This window comes from Sprattus sprattus (assembly GCF_963457725.1).
Source record: "Sprattus sprattus genome assembly, chromosome: 13".
Classification (NCBI taxonomy): domain Eukaryota; kingdom Metazoa; phylum Chordata; class Actinopteri; order Clupeiformes; family Clupeidae; genus Sprattus; species Sprattus sprattus.
Genome location: NC_137911.1, coordinates 7,111,923 through 7,131,777, shown reverse-complemented (window position 1 = coordinate 7,131,777; position 19,855 = coordinate 7,111,923). Strand labels below are relative to the sequence as shown.

The following is a 19,855-nucleotide window of genomic DNA, read 5'->3' as shown; positions in this document are numbered from 1 at the left end:
TGTTCCCACTTGCTGGTTTTAACGACGTATGGTAGGGTAGGGTATGTAGGCTAATGCCTGTAACAATCGTCCTCAGCTGACCATACCAAATATTTGATAAGATCATTGGAATATAACACATGTGTGTGACTCTTATAGGTATAAGCTGCCATCTACATATTAATAATAAGTAATCACTGAGAATCACCTGTTACTTGTTCCAAACGCATAACTCATCAATTGTGCCGTCAAAATCGTGCACAAAACTTCATATTTGTACCACAAACGACGTCTGCCTATTTGACAGAGATTGAGACACAATCAGACATTTTGAAAGTAGCATGTTTATGCCATCACACGAGTCTGTGAGGTTCGGCAGATTAGGTTGGACACGAGCTGCGAAATTATACGCAACTGCGCCCGTATTGCAATTGAACATGCTACGCCCTATGCTTCTTTGCTATAGTTACAAACTCTGTGCAAACTGGGAGATACGCGGCTATTTTAACTATTGAGAATATTCCCCAATTAGGCTACATCTTACCTTTATTATATGTGATTTACGCTAATAGTAATTCGAGGTAGGCTATGTTGCCCATACCAGGCATATGGGGGAGTTTCCGACTGAGAGACTATGCCAACTTCTAAACTTCACTGATGACTTCAGAATTAAGGAGGTGGTCAGATGTGAGGAAAGACGATGTAGGCTACACCCGAGAGTTCGAGCCTACTCCTACCGTGCTGCCACGTTCTTTTACTTTTTGTGATTATTGTTTTATAGACCAAATATTCATGATGAAATGTTGCAGAAGTAATAAGACACGCTTCAGACAATTAATTCGGAAAGTTGAATAGGCTAATTTGTAAAGTACGAATTTGTGATGGTGACGGTGGTGGTAGCCTATGAAAGTGAAGACGGGACTGGGCAGCGACTTTGCGTAACATTCCGTAAATAATTATGAGAAGATATCACAGGGTTCATCTTGAATCCATGTTGACTGTTGTTCGACAGTCTTTCTGATTTTTTTTAAACAGGATAACACTTGGAGGACACTACATTTCGTGACTCGAGCTGTTAGCAGCTGCATACTCTGACACAGTGATCTGGATACTCGGCTCACTTGTTTGGCAGTACTTTCTCTGAATATGGACAGTTCGTGGATTTTTGTCTTAGCTGCGTTAACCATTGTACTGATACAGAGGTGCGACAGCCATGGAATTCGCACAGGTGGCAGACACAATGCAATCGATTTGACTGTTATCAGGCTTCATACGACAACTGTTAGTTCAAACCAAAAACTTTCCTCACCATACAATTTAGACATCACAAATCCCAACAGCCAGTTGCCTTTTGGAGTGACTGATAGAAGGGATGGATCCAAGGATGACTCTTCTCTCCGGGAGGGCAGGTTAAGCAGAATTCCCCGGCAACTGAGCAGGGGCAGCTCAACTAGACACAGGACGCGGACTGTGACCGGAGGCAATGCCTCTGCCAATGGAGGCAAGACGGGCACCTCCAAGCGCCTAGTTGGGTAAGGTTTTGTCCTGAAAACAGTAACCATCACCTGTGGTCCTTAAAATAACGTAGGAGATGATGGCTTTCGCTATGTTGACGTTTAAATCAATTGAAAGTATTGTGTTTAAATATATATATATATATATATATATATATATATATATATATATATATATATATATATATATATAGGATATAGGTATATAAATATATATCGTATTTTGTATTTCATAATAGGCGAAGTAGTTTTTTCTGTCCATCCAACAATCCCTCTTTAACCTAGACTTCATATCACTTACACAATTGGTTCCTCTATGAGAAAAAATAGGAGTAGGCCTACGTTAGGCTACTGTTTCATATAAAACTTCAATCTGGTTTCCAGTCCAGTTTACAACATCCGCGCGAAACCGAATGAATGGGCAATAAATGATGGCGCGTTCGTTCTTGTCTAGGTCGAATTTGTAGCTTCACTCAGTTAACAATTCTCCGGTTCGTAGAAGCATTTCATCTAAACAGTTAGCATATTAGACGAGGGAAGTTGTGATGATGGCTTTGATGAGTTAGGTTGCTGAAGCAAGCTTGCTTAACCTAATGTTAGAGATAAGGAGATAAGGCTACTCAAAATGTTCGCACCGGCATGCTTCTGTGACATCATGGTGAGTGCGGTTTGTGTGGGCAAGTCTGAAGCCATGTTACCTCTGTTTTGTACCTATGTTTGTCTGTATAAATGATTAGGCAAAAACGAACAGGACGCTCTTCATGAAACAGTTGGGGTCTAGAGCATGGGCCAAGGAAGAACCCATTATACAGCCGCGGAAAAAATTAAGAGACCACTTCAAAATTATCAGTTTCTCTGGTTTTACTATTTATTGGTATGTGTTAAAGTAAAATGTACATTTTTGTTTTATTCTATAACCTACTGGCAACATTCCTACCAAATTTCAAATAAAAATATTGTCATTTAGATCATTTATTTGCAGAAAAATGACAATTGGTCAAAATAGCAAAAAAGATGCAGTGTCTTCAGATCTCGAATAATGCAAAGAAAACAAGCTCATATTCATTTTTAAACTACACAATACTAATGCTTACACTTAGGAAGAGTTCAGAAATCAATATTTGGTGGAATAACCTTGATTTAAAATCACAACTTTCATGTGTCTTGGCATGCTCTCCACCAGTCTTTCATATTGCCGTTGGGTGACTTTATGCTACTCCTGGCGCAAGAATTCAAGCAGCTCGGCTTCTTTTCATGGCTTGTGACCATCCATCTTCCTCTTGATCACATTTCAGAGGTTTTTTATGGGATTCAGGTCTCGAAATTGGGCTGGCCATGACAGGGTCCTGATCTGGTGGAACTCCATCCACACCTTTACTGGCCTGGCTGTGTGGCATGGAGCATTGCCCTGCTGGAAAAAACACTTTTCAGAGTTGGGGAACATTGTCAGAGCAAAAGGAAGCAAGTTTTTCTTCCGGGACAACGTTGTACTTTGCCTGGCTGAGGTTTGTAAAAGACCATAAGGATTGAAAAAAGCGGACTGGAGGGTCTTCTAGTTCGTCTTCTCTGATGAGTCCAATTTTCAGCTTTGCCCAACACATGGTCGTCTGATGGTTAGACGGGGACCTGGAGAGGCCTACAAGCCAGAGAGTCTTGCACCTACTGTGAAATCGGACTCATCAGAGAAGACGAACTTAGAAGAACCTCCAGTCCGCTTTTTCAATCCTTATGGTCTTTTACAAACCTCAGCCAGGCAAAGCACAACGTTGTCCCGGAAGAAAAACTTGCTTCCTTTTGCTCTGACAATGTTCCCCAACTCTGAGAAGTGTTTTTTCCAGCAGGGCAATGCTCCATGCCACACAGCCAGGCCAGTAAAGGTGTGGATGGAGTACCACCAGATCAGGACCCTGTCATGGCCAGCCCAATTTCGAGACCTGAATCCCATAAAAAACCTCTGAAATGTGATCAAGAGGAAGATGGATGGTCACAAGCCATGAAAAGAAGCCGAGCTGCTTGAATTCTTGTGCCAGGAGTAGCATAAAGTCACCCAACGGCAATGTGAAAGACTGGTGGAGAGCATGCCAAGACACATGAAAGTTGTGATTTTAAATCAAGGTTATTCCACCAAATATTGATTTCTGAACTATTCCTAAGTGTAACTATTAGTATTGTGTAGTTTAAAAATGGATATGAGCTTGTTTTCTTTGCATTATTCGAGATCTGAAGACACTGCATCTTTTTTGCTATTTTGACCAATTGTCATTTTTCTGCAAATAAATGATCTAAATGACAATATTTTTATTTGAAATTTGGTAGGAATGTTGCCAGTAGGTTATAGAATAAAACAAAAATGTACATTTTACTTTAACACATACCAATAAATAGTAAAACCAGAGAAACTGATAATTTTGAAGTGGTCTCTTAATTTTTTCCGCGGCTGTATGTAGGAGCATATCCGTTTTAGTTTCTTTATCATTGCGAGAAAGGCGTATTTGCGTATTTGGCATATTTTCTATCCCAATAGAAGGGCACTTGGATAGAGCAGACCTCTAAATATGCCAAATACGGGTCGAAATTGTAGATGGTGTGATTGGCGAGTGTTTTCTTCATCGACGTCAAACTTTGAATCTCAGTGTTCAGCCTGCATATGTATTTGACGGTTGGTATGTTAATTACAGTGCATGAAATGCCCTGTATTGTTATTCTTAGGCATTTTCTTCTTCTTATTCTTCTTACCTTTTTCTGTGATTAATTCAGCCCGAACCGCTTAACGTAGAAACTTCATTTAAACTTTGTCGCGTAGGTCTTGTAAAGGACACTTATGCTATGTATATTTTTCACTTTTCTAAACTTTATACTTTTTAAGATATTAAATAAAAACGAATCGAAATTTTCCCATTGACTTACATTGGGCCATTATGACATCATAATAGGGTCTTTAAACTGGCTTGCACCTGTGTTTCACTGACAGCTGCGCCAAATCAAAGGAACCTCTTCTCTGTCCCTCTCAATTTAACTGTAACTAGGAACATTAAGACACCTTCCATTCTCTACTTTTTTTCTCTCCATCTTTCTCTCTATCCCCCTCAGTCTACTTTCTCTCACACTCAATCTCTCTTCTTCACTCCATTTGTATCTCCTTTTTTCAATATTTTCACTCTCTTTTTCTCTTTCACTCTTCTTTCCTTCTTCCACTCTTCTCTCCTTCTTCCACTCTTCTTTCCTTCTTTCACTTTTCTTTCCTTTCTTCACTCTCCTTTCTTCTTTCCTTCTTCAACTATTATTTACTTCTTTCACTCTTCTTTCCTTTCTTCACTCTTCTTTCTTTTCTTCTTCCACTCTTCTTTCCTTTCTTCACTCTTCTTTCTTTTCTTCTTTCCTTCTTTCACTCTTCTTTCCTTCATCCTCTCTTCTCTCCTTTCTTCACTCTTCTATCCTTTCTTCTTTCCTTCTTCCACTCTTCTTTCCTTTCTTCTTTCCTTCTTTCACTCTTCTTTCTTTTCTTCTTCCTTTCCTAACTTTTGCATTTCATGCACTGGTATTTCCTTCAGGAAATGCATTTTCTAGTTCATATTTATTCTTTTAGCAGGTGCTTTTAACCAAAGAGATTTAAAGTGTAGAGATATACATTTTCATCAGTAGCCTATGCTCCCTGGGATCTTGGTGGCGGTAGCACCTTGCACTACTACCATCTGCTCTACCAGTTTAGCCACATATATTTTGATACATATATATGGTTTGTTGGTAATAAGTATAAACTTGTTCAGGTCTGTGTTATTGTCTGCACTTTTCCCTGACACATCAATCAAAACACCTGATTCCAAAATGGCCTCTCCCAGTCCTGTTAATTGCACGTTTGTTCTCATTTTTGCGAACCCCAATGAGACATTTATGCAGAAGGCTCCATGCATGCTCCCACATGTGGGCCACATGCCCACATCCCCTCCCCTCTTTCACCAGTTATACATTTTCATAACGTCTTAACGTCAACATTTTCATAACGTCCTGATTAAAAGCAGAACTGCCTCTTAGCATATCGTTTTAACACCACCATCTGAGGGATAGTTTGTGAAGTTCAACTTATTGACACAAAACCTATAGTCTGTGTTTATTATGTTTTAATTAACTTGACAGTTTAGTGCAGTGTGATTTATAGGCTTCATATAGATTATGTGAATGTTTTCTAGCAGGCTTTATTTTTACAATTTGAGGGCGGAGGGTAGAGCAGAACACCAGAAAACCATTTCCAGGAACTGTCAAGAGTGACATAGCATAAGCCATATCAGATTTGGAGAGACGTGTTGAAGAGAAAGGAGAGTTTTGTGCTAGTGTCACATTGCTGTTGGTTGTTGCTTGCGGAAATGTGATAATGGTCCTTGCAGGTGTGCATAAAGACCTGTTCATGTCTTTCACGTCTCCCCATTGACATTTGTTGTTTGGGAAGTTCTAAATCTCATCGTTCTGTTTAGATAAGTTCTACATCATACTGTGCCAAAAGTGCCAAACATGGTTAAATCATCTAAGTAAACGCTATGTGTGTTCTCCATTGTGTGTCAATGTTTACACGCACTGATCACATTAAGATCCTTTCTGATATCCCTTCTTTGAAAGGATAGTTGCAATATTAATCAAACACATTTTTTACAGACCTGTTTTGGTTTGTGTTTAGTGAATATCTGTCATTTTTGTCTCTGGAAGTTATAAATGCTTTAGAATGGCTTTATTCAAGTCTCTTTGTAGTGTAATGGTTTTCAACAACTCAATGGGCATTTATCCAAGCTGTTCTTCAGATACATTGCAGATATTGTTGGCTTCATCATGAATAATCATTCCACCAACAAGACCAAATTATTTCCTCTGGTTCTCACCATTCTACTGAAACAAACCTGTTAACACTATTCTATTCTTCAGTTTCTTCCCCCTCGCCGTCTCACTATTGAACTGCTCAAAGTAACATACATATTTATCCATGTAGCATATATATTTATCCCTGCACTTCTTGCACTCTCCACTTTCTTCTTTGCACTATTGTAAAAATTCACAGCTCCTGTACATACTTTGTCAAACTTTCATAGACCATTGCACTGTTGTTTTTGTATTGTGTTTGTTTTTGTATTGTGTTGTTATGTATATTTTGTGTAATATATTGTGTTTGTTTTTGTATTGTGTTGTAATGTATTTTTTGTGTAATATATGTGTAAGCACATTGAGAGCCAGTTCACCAGGTCAAATTCCTTGGTTGTTCTAACTTACTAGGCAAATAAAAACAAAAATCTGATTCTGATTCTAACGGCCACCACTTTTTAAACAACCACCACTTACAGATGTGACAAATATCTACCAGACTTGCTGGTAAGAAGAGAGTAATTAGTTTATCCAAGGATAGATCTAGTACTATTGCTTGCAAAAGATCCAGATGTGTTAAATGAAAATAAATGAACACTTTCACCTAAAGCAACACTTTACTCTGAACTTTGGACCCTCTTTGAACATCTGTACTCAGCTCAATCAATCTGACAAGCACTTTGGCTGACAGCTGAAAAAATACTTTAATTTGGAATATTGTAGTTATTGAAGAAACCTTGTGTACAGGACATTCTAGAAATGACTTCTGAACAGGATCCAATGAAGTACACATGAGTTTATCCAAAACCAGAATGTTTCTGTCTTTCTGGAGCTGGTCCAGTGAGCACTTCTAAGTTTGTTTGTTTATGTGTGTGTGTGTTTGTATGTGTTTTTGTATGTATATATATATATTTGTCCTTACTGTTTGTTTCTTTCCTTTATGACCCAAGACCACATGTGTGTGGGCTGCAATGTTGTTCAGGATGGGCTACTGCTCGAGGAACCAACCGCTGCATTAAACGTAAGTACATTTCCAGGACCTATAAATACTCACTGTGTCTGAAATGCATAGTTTCATCTCTGCAGATTGCAAATGCGTCTGGTGAACCTTGAAAGAAATGGGCCTTAATGTTTAATCAGACTTATGAAGATGCCTCAAACTTTGTGAAGTTTATTAAGTGTTAATGATTGAATTATGTCAAACCTGTGAACATGAGAAATAGCTAGTGTAGGTGTATATTCTGTCAATCCAAGAGTACATTCAGTTCTTGCAGTTTTATTCAAAACCAGTGCAACTGAGCATTAGACAAAATGCCCTCTGTGAGATTAAGTAGTTAGATGACCTTACAAAAAAATGAGCTAAAGCAAATTAATGTGTCATCAAATAATAAGCCACCCTCGGGACCTGCAGTAACACACTAGTTATCCTCAACAATAATGCCACTAATACAGGCCCACTTACAACAACTAAAGAGAGCCCAGACCTGCATACATGTATCTGAACATCTATGTACAGTACACTATGAGTGAAGTAAACCAACAACAACAAAAAAAATCCTAAAATGTTATTGTCAGTATCAATTTGGTTACCACATTTTGTTTGTTTGGTTCCAAGGAAAGAAACCATACAGATGGCTCACCATCCGAAAAAACCCCACTTCTAATCATGGGTGTCGCTGGAGAATTGAGTGTTTTATTTGGCCTCTGCAATATTGGATACTTTAATTGCAATGTATTTAAAAGCGAATGGTTGCAAGTATAGGGGCAGGTTTGAATAATTGCTCTCTTTCTATAGTGCCTGCTTAGAAGAATGTTTCCTTGACCTAGATGACACATTTGCCCTACGTACCCCGTGTTGTCCTTTCACTTGGCTTACTAGATTTAGCAATGAAACAAGGGGCAAACAGAATGCATTCAAATGCTCATGAGTTGGTAAGCAACTCAATGCATTTGCCCCACTTATGCCTGTCACTAACCAAATGCATCCTGTGGACATTACATCAAAACAAACTCTCTGTCTCTAAGTCTGTGCGGTTTTGAACAATAGAAAGTCTGTTCTGGGGTGTGTGTCTTAAAAGCGTTGTTGTCTAACCACCGTCACTATTTCCATCATTACAACCATGGTTCAATGATTTGGTGTTTTTTGAAAGCGTGGTTCAAACGATCAATCACAAACATGGTCACAAGGTTGGGTGGTTGGAACGACTGATCATGACCAGGTAGTTTCTGGCTAGTTGCTGCGGTTAACAATTTAATTGCGATAGCTTGACAAGATTCCTCATCTCCCAACCTAGCTGAACACATACCAACTGAGATTATCACTCAGCATACATTTAAAAGTTAATTTTCATTTGTCTTGAATTAAGCACCTTTCCCCTCAATATAGTGAAATGCAATACTGGGACATAACATGAAACTCTTGAAAACGTATACACTCATTATAAGTTAGTTCTCTATTTGTAGTAAATGTTTAGAACTAATTTTGACCCTCTGCCTTACGTCAGTAACAATGAGTGGAATGATTGAACAACAAGCTATAGTGGTGGCAATTTGTGATGTAGCTACTACAGTTTTAAGCTTACTACAGTAGTAAGTAGTTTGTTGGTTCAGCGAACGATGCATCAGAATTAAGTGTACGTACCCCAGGAGCAGCATACTTTAAAAACAAACACAAGCCCTCAGAAGAACAGACACCCCCATGCACACCCACAACCACACACACTCATGACCTCACAGGGATGGATACATAGGCAGAGATCCAAACACACTGATGGTCTTAGCTTTCACTTGAAGTGATGCACACGTGCCCTCTGTGTGGGTGAGACAGCTCAAGAAAACATTCCCCCACAGTGGGAGGAGAGAAAAGGCATCAATCTTGAGCAGTGCGTTAGTATACATAAATCCTGTGGGTTGTGGTGACTTGCGCTGCAAGTATAAGCCTAGAGGGAAAGTGAGGCCATCCGGTCAAAAGGCTATCAGGCTGAAGGTTTATATTTCTTTCAGGTAGAGAGCTTGTTCATACACACACACACACACACACACACGCACAAACACACACACACACACACACACGCGTGGCATGCGGTACATTTTACTTAAGGGCAGAACTGATGCCAACCACAACACGTTCCCCACTTCCCCATCCCCACACCACATAATATAACGCATGCATCATCACATAATACATGCACACATAAACTGTTCACTTTTAATTTAAAATAACTACTAGTAAACAAATCATATCAGCAGAATAGCACATCTAGCTGAAATTTGATTTTATACTGTCTGTTCTTTCTGTTCTTTCTGTTTCTTTCGGCTTCTTTCTTGCTGCACTCTGGCGGACAATCCTTGCTGTGTTTCTTTTTGTCAAAGCAATCTAATTATACTGCTGTTCATTGAAACTGTTACATAATGCCACTAATAGCACACAACAGAAAAGTATGCAAAAATGTAGTACAGCGCAAAATCGCTAAATCCCCATACATTTCAGTATGTGGTTTCTGCAAGGCTTAAAGGTCTGCAACAGAGCAAAGACCTAAGAACTAAGCAAAGACATTAGTGAGTGAGTTTAATACTTAGATAAAGTTTAAGGATAGAAGAAAGAAATACAAAAAATAAAAAATGTATAGAAGTAGTTTGAGTTTTAAAGTAATGTTTTCCTTGTCATATTATGGAATTATGCATCTCAAAAACCATGAAAAGTTGGTATCATGCTAACATGAAAACTGTACCCAAAAACCTGTCTTTTGTTCGAGAAAGGATCGCAGCTCTTGCTTGCAACATTTCAAAAAGAAGTTTAAACAACAACCTGACATAATAACACATCTACTATAAAGAACAGAACATTTGTATTGGGTCTTAAGATACATTTGACATAGAAGCCCTCGTGCCTCATCTAAAATGTTGTCCCGAACTCAACAGACAGCAAGTTTGACAGTCAGCGTGCACATGATGGCAGTACTCCGATTTCGGCCAAACCCCGATTTCTCTCTCCATGGGGTCTCCATGGGGGGTTAACTGCATTATCTCACGGCACATGGCAGTGACAAATCCAGATCTTGGCCGTGTCAGTTCAAATCAAATGTGGAATGTTTACAAGCGGGCATCTGCTACCGTTGATTATACAGTAAATAAGTTGTGAAATGAAACAAAAACACACCACAGTTAAAGTTGTATTAGTATTGATTGATTCACATCGATATGAATGGATTACATGACTAACAAGTGGTGGAAAAATAATATGAAAATATTTGTTCACTGAATTAGCGCGTTCTGTCCAAAACAGTTGCGTTTCAGTTTCAAAGTTTCAGTATCGGTTTCAGTATTTCAACGTGAATGAGAGGGAGCACAAGAACTGAGTGTCTAGCAGCGATTATCATATCATAGACATATATGATGCATGTATATGTCTATGGGCAGGATCTCAAGCACGTGCAAAAGTTGTTGTTGTCCAGTTGAAATCTAGATTCGAGAGACACATGTGTGCGTGGTCCGATTTCCAGCGTAATCCGATCACTTATCCGGGGGTGTACATCGGAGTCCAGTCGGACTCCAGTCGGACACAGGAAATCTAGATTTGGGGAGTCACATGAATCGGATCTTCGATTTAAATCGGACTACGCTCGAAAACTGGACACATGTGTCCGCACTGACTGTAGTGGCAGGCCTATCTAGTGTCACTTTGTCTGTGTTGTTCATGTGGTGGACCACTGAACATTTTTGGATTTCAAGTCACTTTGGGTGGACATATTTGGCATAACATGAATGCATATGTAACATTAATTTACAGATACTTTAAGTGTGTAGGTGGCAGGAGGGGTGCATACACAATGCCTTCACAGCAGGTGGTGGAGCCTTTGTGGGAGTTGCTCCCTTAGCATATAAGGCCTGCAATGCCATGTCCTTTGTTGTAGGATCAGAGAGAAGTGTTCTACTCAACTGCCATTTATCCCTAAGGTCAGATTTTTGAAATCTGGGCGTCCATTTTCTAGATTTTTTATCATTCTCAGAGTGAGTTTTTTGCCTTACAATGCAACATTTTTTGTAATTTCAAAGAAACAGTTTAACATTTTCATAATATTCTCATGTCTCACTCATCACGAGGCAGCACATCTGTCTGCTCTGTTCACACAATGCTTGTCATTACATTTATCTCAGTAGGTAGAGAATATTAAGAATGATTTGACCCATCCCAGATAGGCTTTGATGAAGCATCCTAATTGAAATAGCCTCTTTGTATCCTCTGTCTATCTTTCTCTGTCCTTTGTTGCATGTGTCCATGTCCCAAGCACCTTCAGCATTTACAATAGAGGCCCAAGGTTTTCTCTGATGAAATGTGTTGAATGGCCCCTTGGAAGGGTACTCTTTTGGAGCTGTCCTGCTGATTTGAAGCTGTTTCATAAGTTCATTATCATGTTACGAAGGCTGACATGGAGAAAGAAAATTAAGAAAGGTATTAAAGCAATAGCAATAAGCAATAAGGAGTTTTGTTCCAAAACTAGCAAGCTGACTACCTAAAAGGCATGCAAAAACCTTGCGAATACCACCAACAGCCCAGTTGGCACTGATAGAAGCTTGCCAACACACTAACTGGTATCTTTTGGCAGTATAGCTTGAAATGTCATGCTTTGAAAGCTTTATCTGTTTTATTTTTTATTTGTGTATCTGTCCTTCACATGACCATATGCTATCAAAATGATTTTGAGGATGGTATCAAAATGAGTTACCATACCTCAAAAAGTGTCAAATTGTTGCATAGTGTTACTTTAAAGGGCCAGTCCTCTTTTTTTTTTGTCAAATTCACAAATTGCTCCTCATTGTCCTCTTGCTGTCCATCCAGTGTTTGTGTTGAAAATAAGTCTGGTGTTTGTTCACAGTCCTGTCTTTGTTAATTAGAAACAAGCAGTGGCTCAGGCTGAGCCATAAACAATCCCAGTCAATCAACACAGTACTTCAGAAGCACGGAAAGGAGGGATTTGATTGGCTGTTGAGCTCAAATATGAACCTTTTGAAACTGAAGCCCGAACTGCACCTTTATTGCAAACACTTAATGTTTTGAATAATCATTTTCCCTTGAACAATCTGTGTTTTCACATTTCATTTTATATGGTCCTGCAAATCTTATATCTTTTTCAAGTATGTTCAGTCTGGTTATTTCAAAGGGTGTGAAAGATTTTTGTTAGATCAGTTATAACTTTTATACTTTCCTTAAATGGGAATTGTCTCTCCATTAATTCAGATTCTTCTTGATGATTTACAGTATCATTTCAGGAAATCTGTACATGCTTGGCCATGCTTAAGGGTCCATGTTAACTTCAGCTGCCACAGATTTGTTCAGGGCTGTTAGAACTAAATTGACCATGGCTTCCTCCACAGACCATGTCCTCAAATGGCCCTTCGGGGCTTAAGAGACAAAAAATACAATAAATGTTTAACATTACTAGGCTTTCAGCACACTACTCTGATAAACCAACTTTTATACATTGTAGTTGCACTCAAAACATTGGCAAACTGTGTGTAAGCAATCATTCTTCTGTCAGTATGTGGGTTAATTCAGCATTAAATGTCACTAGACCCACGCACATCTAATGTGTGACTCTTGTCCATGAATACCTTCCTATTCCCCCTTGTGACCCATGTTTCCAGTTCAACTGAAACTATGTCTAGGTCAGTAAAAAGACACTCTATGGACCAATGACTTTGTTTGCCTCCTCTCCCATGGTTGTCCAATAATTAGTATAGAAAGGGCTATGTGAAGAATGTTTCCCCATTTACTTTTTCCTCAACATATTCTTGTTACTTTATCATTCCTGGATGCAACAATTAAAGCACATATTTGTCCAACGGGATGGAATGTTGAGCAATTAGTTTTAATGATGTGCCAACTCAAATCTGCACGACAGCAATTAATGTGAACGAGTCAGGCTGGGCAGAGAGCAGAGTGCCAGTCAAGAGGCAGTGACACTGCTGTAACCCACTCTCCTTGCTGTCACCCAACACCCCCCGGTCGCTTTCAAAAGGGCATGTTGTCAGAGCACAGAGGCTCTTATTGTTAGCACAGAAAAAAAGTGTTCCTGGATAGATGGAACTGCTCCAAAGCCTACATATGCAGGCTCAAGTTCAGGAAAGTCATCAGTTTTCCTAATACCACGACAAGTCAAAGATATTACATATAGCTGGTGTTTGAGCGACAACATGCCATGTCTGGGCTCTCTCATTATGTGTTCTTTCACTGGAAATATGCCCTTGAGACACATTAGAAATCGGCTCCAAAAAATACTTTTTGAGTATTATCTTTTGATCCTGGATCTACTGCAGACTCTACTGTAGAAGTTCTATGTGTACTGTCAGTGTGAAGGGACTCATATGCCCAGCAAGTGAAGCTACCTTAACCTGAACAGTCCATGCAATAGAATAGAAACTGACTATCTGTATGTCTTAACTGGTGATGTCCTGAACTTGTGACAAACACAACCAAATGTTATACCATGGTGGAAAAATGTCCTCCCAAAAGTATTCATATGACTTTATGAACACATTTCATCCAGTTTCTTCTGAAAACTATACTTTCCTTTTTTTCCATTTATGTTTCTTTTAAATGTTTATGTAGTATTTATTGTAAAAATGTAATCTGTCACTGAAAGTGACAGCTGTATAGCTATTGGCCGGAGAATTACTATGACCTAGGTCACCTAAGTAATGACTATGAACCTGACTACGAACAGTTCTAATCTCATAATTGCTCACTGTTGTTACTCTGCCATAAATTTGAACTTTCCATTCGGTTTGTTGTGTGTATTGTATATGTATGTGTATGTGTGTGGACAAACCTGTAATATGGGGCATACCTAGCTTTGCTCACAAAACAGTTCACTTGCTGAAGAAGCTGTTCTGCCTTTTCTTTATAGATGGCTCCCACATCTGTGTCAATAGGATTCCTGTGCCTGTTGACAGAGTGCTCGGGTTTACTTAACACACTGGCGAGTAATGACCTTATTTAAGTGTTTGAGGACAATGTCATAAATTCTGGATTGCGAACCTTGTGCGCATAGCCATCTCATACGATGGACAGTTTTCTGTGAATCACATGGCACAATCTTTAAAGAAGTCATGCAATTGGGTTGGTGTTGTGCGGATTGTTTTTCATCCGTCATAACAATTAATTGAGCAGTGTTCACCATATCTGTAGCCAATTTATGAATCTTGTCCATTAAACAGTCTCGCCCACTTGCAAAGTCGAACCCACTCTGACAGGATTTTTGTTTTTTAATAGTCAAAGTATTCAAAAGGCTTTTGAATCATAGCACAGTCATGTCGTGCAAGATTATTTTTCCTTGGATTAAGAATTATTCCAAGATTATTTTTCCTAATTTACTGTTGTCCCCAAACATTGCCCAGTGTTGCCTTTTGTATTCCAAGGATGGTAATGGGGAAAGTCTTTAATTAGTAATAAGCAGAGCTCCAAAGATACCTTGGAATTCCCATGTAAACATTTTACGTTAACCCAGATTAAACCCTATGAAGCTATCTATAGCTTTCTTCTTATGAAGCAGGAATAAAACCAAATCATTTCAGGTATCTGAAGACAGAGTTTATTTCTGGGGGGAAAGATAAATAACTCAACAGGACAAATCATAATTATTTAACCATAAGCCATGTTTATAATGGTAGGCTAACATGTATACTGTTATTAATAGCATGCTTCATTATTACTATTAGGTAGCTGAGGGAGTTTTATAAAAAAATGTAAGAAGTAAAACAGTTCAGTCATTGGATGAAATCATGTTCCTCTGCAATTGTTGAGGCATCCACACATCAAAAGCATGAATTTTTTAAGAGATGGAATGTGGATTGAAGTCTCATCCCCCAACCCTCCTCCTGTAACCTACTTTCACAACCACATCCTTCATTTCTGGGTCCCCAGAAAAACTGCAAACAATGGGTGACCTGGCTTTTTGTTTCAATGCAGCACAACTGTGGAATCATTATTATTATAGATACAAACCAGTCCATTGGGGATAGATGAACTTTGACCTAAGTAGCAATAAGGTATTGTAAGGCTTATATTTGCTTGTCCAACATCTGTCTCTGAGTGGGTTCCTCTTGTCACGTAGATTGTATTTCAGTGACTCCAACTTTCATCCACCTTTTAATCATCTAGAGTCATGTGGCCGTCTAAAGAATGGCCTGTTTCCATGTAACCTATGGGCTGTATATTACCACCAAGAAACAACTCCCTGGCAGGAAACATGATATTCAAAATAAACAAAAATGAATAGCCTTTCTCTGTTCCAGAAGATGCTACCAGCTGCCCTAAAATAGTACTCAGTAGTGTAGCTAACAACTTTGATAGTTTCCGGGAAATAAAATCTAGAGCTTCAGTAGCAACACCTTGATGGATACAACAGGAGCGGTTTTCTCCTTCCAGCCAGGTGGCACATGACTTAATCAGGGCAGGCCACTTGGCCTGTTTAAATCCAGAGGAAATCCTTAGAAGCAAGGAAATACCAACATTTGTCATCGCAGTAGACTAAGAGCAAATTAAAATAACATGCAACAAAAACTTTCCTGATCTCAGTTACCTGTCTTTCTCTCACTCTCTATGTTCCTGATCTCAGTTACCTGTCTTTCTCTCACTCTCTATGATCCTGATCTCAGTTACCTGTCTTTCTCTCACTCTCTATGATCCTGATCTCAGTTACCTGTCTTTCTCTCACTCTCTATGTTCCTGATCTCAGTTACCTGTCTTTCTCTCACTCTCTATGTTCCTGATCTCAGTTACCTGTCTTTCTCTCACTCTCTATGATCCTGATCTCAGTTACCTGTCTTTCTCTCACTCTCTATGTTTCTGACTATGTCCCTCCACAGCTGACTGCCAGCCCCCCTGTCAGAACCGTGGCTCCTGCAGCCGGCCCCACACCTGTGTGTGTCGCTCAGGCTTCCAGGGAGCTCGTTGTGAGGAGGTGGCACCTGAACAGGTGTATATCCGTGCAGGAGGGACTAGAGCTTTAACCCCAATCCAGCCAGATGGTGAGCAACAGCAGCAGCTGGTTCGCAGAGAGTCCGTGGACAAACCGCCGGTTGAAAGCAGCTTCAGGATGCAGATGCAGAGACCAGCCACCACCAGGCTTCCTCACTCCTCTCTGTAAGTGCACTCTTGTCATATGGAAACTTCATGAACCCGTCACACTAAGACTTTATATACAACTTTTTGTTGTATTCAGTTGCACAGCTTTTAGTGCTCTAGTCAGCTGTACAGGATACTGTAAATGGTTTGCCATATAATGTTGCCTAACCATACTGTGAGCCAAGAACAAATTCCATCTGTAATAGTATTAAGTGCAAGAGAAAAAATCAGTTCAAATGAATTATTTTACCTTTGGTGTATGCTAGGGATCATCATAAAGAGTGGGATGATGTGAGTTTGGATGTTGCTTTGAATTTAGAGCCGAGGTTAATGCTTCCAATGTGGCTCTAATTGTTTCTGATCTTCATCGTGATGTTGGCATAAACACATGACAGTGATGTTAATGTGTCTTTGGCTTGAACTAATGTTCCAATTAAGGACTCTTGTTTTCACAAGCTGCAAAAACTGCCTTTGCTCTGCAATATCCTGCATCTATGGAACCCCTGAAGGGACAAAGGATTGTATTGTGTGCCCCCCTGAAAACCCAGATTAGTTTTTTTCCCTTTTTCAAGATGAAATAGTGATATTTATTTTCAAAAGACAAAGTACTTGTGCACACACAATGGTATCTGGTGCCCATGTGATGCTTGCTTGAGCGCATGAAGGTTTACATGAAGGCTCCAGAAAGTTTTTGCATGGGAACTTGAACATTTCGTGTGGAAAGGAATAGTTTTGTTTGGGAACGTGAAAGTTTTGCGCTGTGCAAAGTGTTGCCTCGGTCTATTCTGTGCATCATAGCCCCTTCTTCATCACCTTCTGTCATTAACCCCGTATACATGTGTCAATATAAGCCGCTTATAGCTCGTAAGCCGCTTATAATTGCCTCATGTAGCTAACGGAAAAATGTTACGCCGATGTCTGAGCCGATTGAGAGAGGTAGTCTACGCCGATAGGTGCGCCGCTTAAACAAGGCCGATGCAACATGTAGCTAGTGGTGACAGGTAAGCCGCTTATAGGGAGTGTTATGTATAACCCATCCCCTCCACCTCCCATATATCAACTACACAAACAAAATGTATGGACTTAACGGAAATATGACCACTAGATTTAGTGTTGATGTCTGTGTGACAGACATGTGTATTTGTATATGTTCATTTATGGAAATACGTAACAAATCGCGTCCCGTATTGGCTCAAATGTTATGCTAATTCGAAACAATGTGTCCTGTCAACTCACCTGCATCACTAGTTGACGCCGGCTGGATGTTTCAGAATAAATTCGTAATTCTTGACCATTTTGATGCACTCTCCTCCAGCATCCGCCTCTTCTTCATTCTGGCCTTTTCAGAGCCTCCTTTCTCCTTTCTCTTCTTTCCCTCCATCAGGTCCGCTTCACCTGCTCTCTCTCTCTCTGACAGCCGCTCATTCATCTCCCTACGTTCACTGGATAAAGGCAGAGCGATACGCAGGCCCCATTTCCCATGAGGCTTTGCTCCGACCATTCTACATTAATTTATGAACAAAAAATAAATACATTAAATCGCTGGCCAATTTATATTTGTGGTCATGAAAGTTATGAATAAAAATAATTAGATCAAGATAGGGGGCTAAACAAATATCAGTAGGCTGGATTAATGAGAGTGAGTTCGACACACACCATGAGTGAGATGTAGAGAGACAACAAGTGTTATATAGTGGTTGAACTACTGCCTCCATTAACCCATTTCTGCCTAAAACGGCTGCTAAAAACGCCTGCTAAATCCTATGCTATTCTAGGAGAAAGTACCTAATTTCCTGAGGGTTTTCTGAGAAAGCAGTAAGAATTGTCAACGTCTACAAAAACCTTAATATCTAAGCCTCTGTAGCACTTAGAAACATGAAATAAGAAGCATACAAGAAGGTAAGAACTGCAGGTTCTTCTCACATGGAGCATGAAGCCATGGCGGGGTCAACGTTATCCTGGAGATGGAGATATCTGAAAATACATATGACAAAGCATTCAATTCGCTCAATGGGCCGCTCAGGAACTTCACACGGCTGCGCAGGGCAGTCTGCAGGCTGCTTCTCGTGAGCTCATAGCCCGACTGGCCGACCGGGAAATATCCCTGTCGTCCCGATGGCCACTCCGCCCCTGATTTCGATGCAGCGAATGGCGTCGGAAGCTGCCTGTGCACGATGCGGATCCACGTTGATGTTGTTAGTGAACAAAGAAGGTGGGAGCACATCTTCGTCGTCTTTGCGCATGCCCAAGGTAAGGTAAGCGGCTTAAATTTTGGTCCATGTAACCACTTACCAACAAGAGCCGCTTCCCTTAGAATTTTTGACACCTACTCGCGAAGGCGATTCCGTCAGAGCGGCTTACAAAAAAGACACATGTAGACGCAGCTATTGTTAGCCTTGAATCCTTAAACAGACTTCATTATACAATTGCTGCAATGACACAGGAGTCACTTCTGCTACAAGACATCTAGAGATTCATCACGCAATTGCACAGAACAATAGCCTGGATACCAGCCCAAACCCCGCCCACAAAACTTTTGGTCAGGGAGATTTGGTCTGGCTTTGAGCTAGTTGGGAGAGAGTTTGAGCGGTCGGATAAAGCCGTACCAATCAAATTGTCAGGGCGGGCTTTCTACGATGATGGACAGATGATCAAGCTGTAGATTCGAAATCCTCCCAAGATGGCGGCGTATCGAGAGCTTGTAAGTGGGACATATTTTATGTAAATTATGCTATCTACACAACCTTTTTATGTCTACATTGACTCGGTAACTTGTATATGTGCAACACGAATGTTGCCGAGGATTGTATGTCTTAACTGAAGCGCTCTAGACCATTATTGTTAGGTCATTGCTAACGCTTACACCAAAAATCCATTGGAACACATAGTAGCTAGCTAGCCTTGCTGCTTATTTGTAACGTGAGCAGGCATATCTCAACAGATATTGACAGCGCATTCATTTTGAAAGAGGAACAGACAAACGCGATCAAGGCATCTGTCGATCGAAAAGATGTTTTTGCTGTCTTTCCTTTGGGATCAGGTTAAAGTTTTAATATATCAGATGGTCATACTACGTTGCTCTGATTGGTTCTAGGTATCCAATTGAGCGAAGAGGCATTTTTTCCCCCTGGTTCGTTGAAACACGCCCCATAATCACAGCCCAATAATTCTGTATCAGACTCATATTCTGACTAGAATTATGAGTATGACATCGTCAGGCTAACAGAACAAGGTAATAGGAAAGGTTTTGCTTAGGAAGCGGAGCTTTCCAGCAGTGGGACTTTCTCCCTGGATCAGAATTTTTTTTTTCCAAAAAGTACTGTGTGTGCACGTGATCAAGTCTGAAGATAATTTTTTTTACGATGGTAACAATGTTTCTGCCCCCATGCCT

The 19,855-nt window shown here is 40.0% G+C and overlaps 1 protein-coding gene across 1 annotated transcript in view; it reads left to right on the top strand.

Annotated features, from left to right (window-relative positions):
* Positions 1 to 1,125: 1,125 nt before the first annotated feature.
* The window catches only part of LOC308374373 (latent-transforming growth factor beta-binding protein 2-like), a gene marked incomplete at its 5' end in the record, with an annotated part of 107,605 nt that continues 88,875 nt past the window's right edge, over positions 1,126 to 19,855 (top strand). Inside the window, 3 exons of the mRNA XM_080850150.1 lie at positions 1,126 to 1,511; positions 7,289 to 7,359; positions 16,206 to 16,482. Of these exons, the coding sequence (XP_080706276.1) occupies positions 1,126 to 1,511; positions 7,289 to 7,359; positions 16,206 to 16,482 (734 nt within the window). The remainder of the gene's footprint in view (positions 1,512 to 7,288; positions 7,360 to 16,205; positions 16,483 to 19,855) is intronic.